Raw genomic sequence first — 8,428 nt, 5'->3', positions numbered from 1 at the left:
TATATTATAGCCGTGGGATCGAACAAAACACGGAATAAGAAAACAAGATGCGAACGACACATCCCTGATAGCTTCTGCTGTTCAATATGTGACGTTAAATATTTATCAATAAAGTGAGTAATTATTCTTATATCTAACCATATATGACTAGAAGACATCGGCGTGCCTGTTCACGTTTAACATTGTGGGCAGGCTGTTTTAAACGGTACATGATGATATATCACTAAACGGATAGGATGGACAACTATATCACAAAAACTCACATTACAAACATAAGATTTTACTTTACGTGTTATGAATTATAAATAGATTAAGTGTAATCATCTGATACATCGAGTAATTGCAGTGTTTTCCAATATGTACTCGAACTTTAAAACATTTGACATGTTTGTGCTTGAAACAAATACATAAGTAGATATACACATAAAGGAGGGAAGGGTAGCAAGAAAAATGAGAGGACGACAGTCGTAGAGAAACCGCATGACTTATTTAAGGGCGTTAATGTTGAAACGGCGTCATTTTTCTCTTCACACCTACACTGATACGGAGATGATCTACACGGCTACTTGTACGCGAAGACCAGCATTCATGGCACGGTATGCTGAATTATAAAAACATATTTTTATTTATATTTTTAAAATATAGACTGTAACGTAAGGTATTTCGAACTGATTCACTTTAAATGTTCTTATTTAGATTTGTGGAGCAATCGTTTTGAACACCTCATGCATCTTAAATTACTCTAACGAGTATAATAGCAAAAACAAAAAAAAAAAAGAAAGAAATTACTCATCAAACTCCCTGATGTGTTTCGTATATACATGAAATATTTCTAACTATCTAATATATAATCAAGCTTCAGACACTGAGCGCAAAATAAAAGGGAATATTTTCATTTAATCAATATAAACATGAAATTAATAGTCATCTTAATTTTTACGCTAATTGGAAGCATTTCGTCCCAGAAAAGCGCGCTCCGAAAGATGTTATTTAACAAGTACGATAAAACAAAGAGACCTGTTGAATCCGATGACGACATCATATACGCAAATGTATCACTTACGCTAAAGAAAATTATAGAATTAGATATTCTAAAAGGTGCACTCGCAAGTAATCTTATACTCGGCTTCGAATGGAACGACGTTAATCTGAAATGGACTGATACACAATATAATATAGGGTACATAAATGCCAAATTAAGTGATGTATGGTATCCTAACGTACAAATATGTAATAGTGTAACAGGTAAATTTAGTTTTGATGAGAACAAAGAAGTAACAATAAATAGGAACGGAGACGTTCACTTATATATAGACAAAATATTCGAAACTTACTGCAAGATTAACGTTGAAAAATATCCTTTTGATGAGCACGTGTGTGATATATCTGTTTGCTTTGCGCATCAGTTGTATGTGGAAGAAACAGTGGGTAATTTTGATTACGACATAAAACTCCAATCTGAATCTAGTCAATGGGACTTTGATTTTGAAACATCTGATGTGGAAAATGATAATATTGTAGCAGTTGGTCTTATACTTCACGGCAAGAGAAAAGTTAGCAGTGCAACAGTAACAAAAATTATACCTCCAATAATGTTAACTTTTTTGATCATTTCTGTCCATTTACTACCACCTGAATCTGGAGAAAAAGTTTCTGTTGCAATCACTGTTTTTCTTACAAATATCGTTTTCCTTTCTGAAACTGAAAAAACATTGGGTAATAATTCTCGTGAAGCATCTATATATCTAATATATCTCTTAATTCTGACACTTGTCAGTGGATGTTCTTCTATTTCCGCGGTAATTGTGTGTAAATTGTACGCGAACCAGACTGGAGCCAACACCAATTCCGCTCCCGAAATCACACAAGAATCAAACGGAAAAAGAAATAGAGTTGGTGTCTCAGAAATTTCAGATGAACAAAATATTAAAATAAAAGCTATAAAGCCTTGTATAAAGCATTTATTAAGCTATAAGAAACTGGACCAAATAATTTTGTCAATAATTGTTATATTTCTACTACTCTTTATCATTATTTCCTTGTCGACATCTTCGTAGTAGTAGTAAAAAAAATGAAACTACCATTACTTTCAGTGTGTACGAAAAGCTTTGAAATAGTAACTAAAATAATAATATTTTCAGTATCAAAAATTAGAAACCTTAGAAATGATAGTAAACAACAAATATTAAAGCACAACGGATGCCATTAATTCTATATTTCGCCTCTGAATGACTGAAAACGACGCAATCTCCGCATTGTTTACTGAGCTTTCTGTAAAACTTCCGAATGAGTTTTATAAAGATAATTTTTACATCATCTTTCAACTACTCTTTTGAAATATATACCATGCATAGAATGGAATCATAATATAGAGAATGAAAATGAAAATATAAAGAGAAAGAAAAAGGAAACCACGTTAAAGATACGCAACGCTGTCATTTGATTTTATCACAATTACTTTTCTCGAGAACGTATAGAAATACCTGCTTCTTTTGTGAAGGCACAAATATTATATATTTCCAAATGCAGATATATAAATAGTGAAATGCATTGTGCTTTAAATCCATTGCATATGTTCTTTGTGTAAAACTGGTACTTGGAACTGTCCATTTGTGTACATTCTATACAATTAATAGTTTTAGAAATTGCTGAGAAAATGGAATTTAAGACAGTACATTCTAATCGCAAATTTACACAGGAATTCTCTTTTGAAAGACAGATAGATGAATGTTAACATGATACTCATGGTATTGGAACTGAGAAAGTAATGCGATCATATTTAACAGCATTTTAATTATACTTTGTTCTATTGCTTGTCCTTCGCAAAACGTTGAAGCATCCTTTTCTACGATTTATACTTTCGATATTTTTGCTATTGCACACATAAAGCAACAATTTTGATGTATTATTGGGTGCCGTTTTAGTTATGGATATGTATGTGTATACGCATACTTATTTATGTATATTTATGTATATCATGATTTACTGTGCTGCTTTTAAATTTCTTCTCACATAAAGTTTAAAAAATAGTAATATTAATTTCTTATTGAAATTGATTTTACTGTAATAAGTATATTAAATTACTGCCATTCTCTCTACATTAGCTGCATTGTTAACTTTTCTTTCATTATCTTTTTCATGCTACTGTTTTCATGTTACTGTTTTCAGTTCAAACAACTCTACAGACTTTACAGACTCTATTATCTCTCATAATATTATCTTCGTACCACTGTTGCACTGTAAATATTCTTTTCCATATTCTTCTCTAAAATCTTTTCTCCCACGTATCTAACACCATTATTTCATTGTTTCCGATTAGTTTTTATGGGGAAATTCCATACAATATTGTCTCACTCCTCACTACATCCACATACATTTACATTTTGGTCGTACAATCCAAATCTTTCTTCCTTTACCTTTTACATCAACTCTCGCCTCGTTTCACTAACTCATATCCAAGTTTCGCTGACACAGAAACATAAATGGATCAACCTCGTTGACAAATAACTCACAACCCTACTAACCCATGCCAGCGTATTTCCGTGCTTGCATACATAGGCACTTCCAATACAAAGCAACTTCTCTGAATATGAATAAATTTAATACTAGGTCAGCACTATCAACTGTGGAAATTATTCTGTAGATTATATTCTGTATTCCTGAAATGGGAACACACACGAGTTGAACATAGCTTGAACACATTTCTATTGTTGAAGATTTGTTAGGTGTAGCCTTGTTCAGAGACAGTAAAAGTACGGAAAATCCCTTATCCATGCAGACACAACTGTATTTATTTACACTATATCGGACACTTTTCCCACCGGCTTCTTACAGATTTAGCTGCATATCATCTCCTTATGAAAGGTCCAAAGAAGGGAAGACGGAGAAAGAAAATCTCCAACGAGACACAGGGGATCTCATATTGATGTGTGTGTGTGTGTGTGTGTGTGTGTCTTTATTTGTCCACCCGTCTTCACTTGATAACAGATGCTGATGTGTTTATGTTCTCGTAACAACGATTCAGCAGAAGAGGCGATAGAAGAAATATTAGATTTCCTCGGCTAAAACAGTTTAAGGTGTGCTCCAGGATGGCTGCAGTCACATCACTGTAAAAGAATAAAGGAACACGTACACACACACATTCTTAAAATTCAGTTACATATCTTTGCATTTTCTAAAAATGACTTTTAAATTCCATTTTATATGAAATGCATAATATTTATGGGTTTGTATATTTCTACATCGCTTTTGCTTTGAGGATTATTGAGGATTATTTGCTGCCTTAATAACTTTTGAAAGTCTTTTCTGCATGAATAAAATTTCATTGATATTTTAGGAGTAAGCATTGCTTCATCAGCCATTTGTCATGAAATTTTACGAGGTGGTGTGTATATCATTTCATCGTTTGAACATTTTCCTGTGCTTACATACATGCAACTATGACAGAAATGTAATCGTAACCAATGTATGCTTATTATTTATATTGCGGTTTTATTTTCCTTGCTTAGGAATCCAAAATATATCCTTTTTAACAACTTCCTTTGTATAACAAGGCTCCTGTTGACATACAGAACTTTCAACATGAGAATAAACAGTGAAATTTCATTCTTTCTAAGCACAGCTATTTTTCAAGATGTTTTTTTCTGATTTTCGCATGTGAAGTAATATACTACGAACTACATATTTAACAGTTTGAGATACGTTTCATAGCTGTGGCAGAAGATGCAATTTTATCAGCTTAGATCCTTCACAGATTCGCAAATGTATAATATATGCAACCGTACCGATATTGAAGGACCACTTCTCATCTTATACACATAATAATTACTATACTTTACAAAATAAAACAGGGAATTCGATCTATCGCATTATAAATATGAATGTATCACCACTAACAATAATGAGGTTACCCTCTACATTGTCACTTATATGAACTGCGGGAATTACTATCAGTTATGGAGTTTCTACACCAAATAATAATCAACCACCCTGAAACCATTGTTGAAACTTTTTGATTGATTCACCTAGAGAAAAATAGTAAGGACAACTAGTACTAAAGTATAAAAGTGGGAACTCTAAGACACAAAATTTACGGTTTAGAGATTATAGTTATGCACAAATGTAATTCAACTGTAGAATGTACTCGGCTAACTGGTGCTGTGGACAAACGTACACCTTGCAAAGTATTACTGTTTGACATTCCGAAATGTAATCACCACGTTGTGTATATGTGTGCACACACACACTCACACACACACACACACACATATATATATATATATATATATTCTTTTAATTGTTTCAGTCATTTGAGTGCGTCTACATTCGAACAGGTCGACCCCAGAAATTAGTCTTTGTTAGCCTAGTATTTATTATGTCGCTCTCATTTGCAGAACCGTTAAGTTACGGAGGCGATAACCCACCAACATCGGTTGTCAAGCGATGGTGGGGGAACAAACACAGATACTAAAATACACATATAGACATATATATATATATATAATATATATATATATATAATATATATATATATATATATATATATGACCGTCTTCTTTCAGTTTCAGTCTACCTAATCCATTCACAAGGTACCGGTCGATCGGATGCTATAGTCGAAGACCTGCCCAAGGAGCCATGCAGTGGGATTGAACTCGGAACCATGTGGTTGGGAAGCAAACTTTTTATCACAAAACCACCATACTCCTCTGTATATATATATATATATATATATATAAACTTAGATAAACTTAGATATGTTTCGACCAAAGATTGGTCCAGGCCATGTCTAACTTAATAGCACCACATAATAAACTTACCACATCTGCTCACCAATATTCATATCCTGAAGAATTAGAATAATGATGGATATTTATGCACAACGTATCGATTTTTCATTGCAATAATGAATGTCTTTTTTAACAATAAATCATTCATATATTTTACATTATATTTGCACAAACATATTTTGATAAGGTCTTCAAAACACATTGATTTCCTTGTACAACGTGTCGTAGAGACGTTTTCTTGTATTTTATATTTATATTCCACTTTCTCTTTTTCTTTTTTTTTTCAAAGTTATATTACTTTTCAGTTCTCAAAAGGCAAGTAAAAGATATGTCCAGCATTATTAAATTTGTACATAATATCTCATATTTAAAGAACAGTCTATTTTCAGATATCTATAATATAGTTATATGGCATTTCTCCAGTCATATATTTTAAAAAGAGGCACAAAATGAGATAAAATGAAATAACACAAATGAATTGAAACGAACTGAATAAAACTTGCAGGACTTTCATAAATACAAAATAACATTAGAATATTAAATTTATTTCCGAACATGAATGTTTAAATGGTGAGAGCTTAACGAGTAATGCTAAATGAAAACTACGATTTTCAGCGGTGAAAGATGGGTATTTCATATATGTGCGTGCGTTTAAGTATGTATGTATATATGTATGCATTATGCAAGTGTGCATGTATGTATGTATGAATGCATGCATATACATACACACACACACACACACACACATACACACACACACACACACACACACACACACACACACACACACACACACACACACACACACACACACACACATATATATATATATATATACTTATATATATATATACGTACACACACATGCACATTTATTGAGACAGAAACGATAGCCACATTGACGTCAATGTTACGTTTTCAGTAGTCATAAAAGAAGCAGCATATTGCTCGCTAACTTACATTCACACAGTTTAAGTACTTGTCAACATGACCATACGAATAATAAGAAAAATGGGAGAAATGGCAATCGCTTTTAAACGATAGTTGATAACAAATGAAACTTTAGAACATTTGATAAAATGATCATTGAATTGTTATTGGACGAGTTATAATGCGATATGTAAATACACCGTACATATTCGATAACACAATTCTACTATAGTTCCTGTAGTTTGATTGGTAGATTTCAAGAGAATTTTCGTTATTATATATTGGATCATTTTCACCTGCGGAGAGGAAGAATTCTACTTCATTAGCCAGCCGCCTTCCTTTAAGATATTAAGTATTACGGTAAAAACTGTAGAGAAGTGGCTGAACTTCCTGTGATCTTATTGCAATAAATCCACCGAGATTCCAAGTGTACATTCACACTGACTCTTGTAGCGCCAAGAATAGGCTGTCATCTTATGCAGATATTACTACTTCAAAATATTTATTTTTCGTCAGCAATAGATGTGTTTGACTCAACTGATAAATCTACGTATTTTTATCATTTTTTAATTACTTATCTGTATTTTCAGTTTATGCTTAGCATTATCTATCACCTCACCTTACGCCTGCAGTCATTATGAGCTGAATTTGTTATGTAATATGTATGTATATGATTATAAATTTAATAGTTATGTAATCGCTTCTACTATCATCACGGACATTAGAGCATCTTCAGTTGCGTTTACGTGCATTTAACCTTCAATTATTTTCGCCTCGTTTTGGCACATTTGGATGATATCTAAAAAATTTGCAGCAAAATTTCACACAGGACTATATTCTGCTGGTGATTGAACACATCTTGCTAGTCATGCTCATCTTTCTCTTTCTGACCGTTATGCTTCCTAAAGCTCTATTTGGTACGATGTACATCTTTTATTTGTTACTTTTCTTTTACTCACAACATCCATAGAATTTAAACCCATTCCGATCTTCCACACATTCTAAATTTAAAGAGTGGTCGAACCATATTTATGTGACCTGATGAGCTAACTTCCTTCATTGGCATACATTTTTAAACACAAAATTCTATTAAATAATGCTGGTTACAATGTGTAATTTCTTTCATGGAAAAGGTTGGTAAACGTAATCCAACGGATATTAAGCCTATAACTATATCTAAATAAATCTCCTACATCTAATATATTATTTATATATTCCTCACAGAAAAATCCACGGTTTTTCTGGATTTTTAGTTATAAAGACGCTTCATACGTTGTGGCTGTGGTGTTGAGGGTTGTGTATGTGTGTGTATGTGTGTGCATGTGTGTGCATGTATGTGTGCACTTGTGAGCGTGTGTGTGTCCTTGTGTGGATGAACTACTCTGTGAGCTGCATATGCCAATCCTCACCTGATGAGAAGAAGCGGATTATTGTAATGTCTCCATGTGACTTGTTACCGTTTATCCACCAACGAATTATTTGACATTTTTTATATCTAATCAGCAAATTATAACCGTGGTGATTATTATTTGTATTCTTCATATATTATGATTTTTTGCGTTCTATATATACACACGTACTCGCACAAACACACACATGCACATACATATGGCTTTATATATATATATATATATATATATATATATATATATACTTATATATATATATACGTACACACACATGCACATTTATTGAGACAGAAACGATAGCCA

At 32.6% G+C, this 8,428-nt stretch overlaps 1 protein-coding gene across 1 annotated transcript; it reads left to right on the top strand.

Moving 5' to 3' along the window:
* The first annotated feature begins 343 nt into the window (after nucleotides 1-343).
* On the top strand, nucleotides 344-3,004 carry LOC115220598 (acetylcholine receptor subunit beta-type unc-29-like). The gene has a single exon (XM_029790747.2). It carries the CDS (start codon nucleotides 912-914, stop codon nucleotides 2,055-2,057), a length of 1,146 nt encoding a protein of 381 aa, XP_029646607.2. The 5' UTR covers nucleotides 344-911; the 3' UTR covers nucleotides 2,058-3,004.
* The last annotated feature ends 5,424 nt before the right edge of the window (nucleotides 3,005-8,428 follow it).

The sequence above is a fragment of the Octopus sinensis genome, linkage group LG16, assembly GCF_006345805.1.
Source record: "Octopus sinensis linkage group LG16, ASM634580v1, whole genome shotgun sequence".
Taxonomy (NCBI): Eukaryota; Metazoa; Mollusca; class Cephalopoda; order Octopoda; family Octopodidae; genus Octopus; species Octopus sinensis.
Note: the sequence above shows the minus strand (reverse complement) of the source record. Positions and strands in the feature narration are given on the sequence as shown.

What these genes read in the sequence shown, in the direction of transcription:
- LOC115220598 (XM_029790747.2), top strand. Translation starts at nt 912, where the DNA reads ATGAAATTAATAGTCATCTTAATTTTTACGCTAATTGGAAGCATTTCG.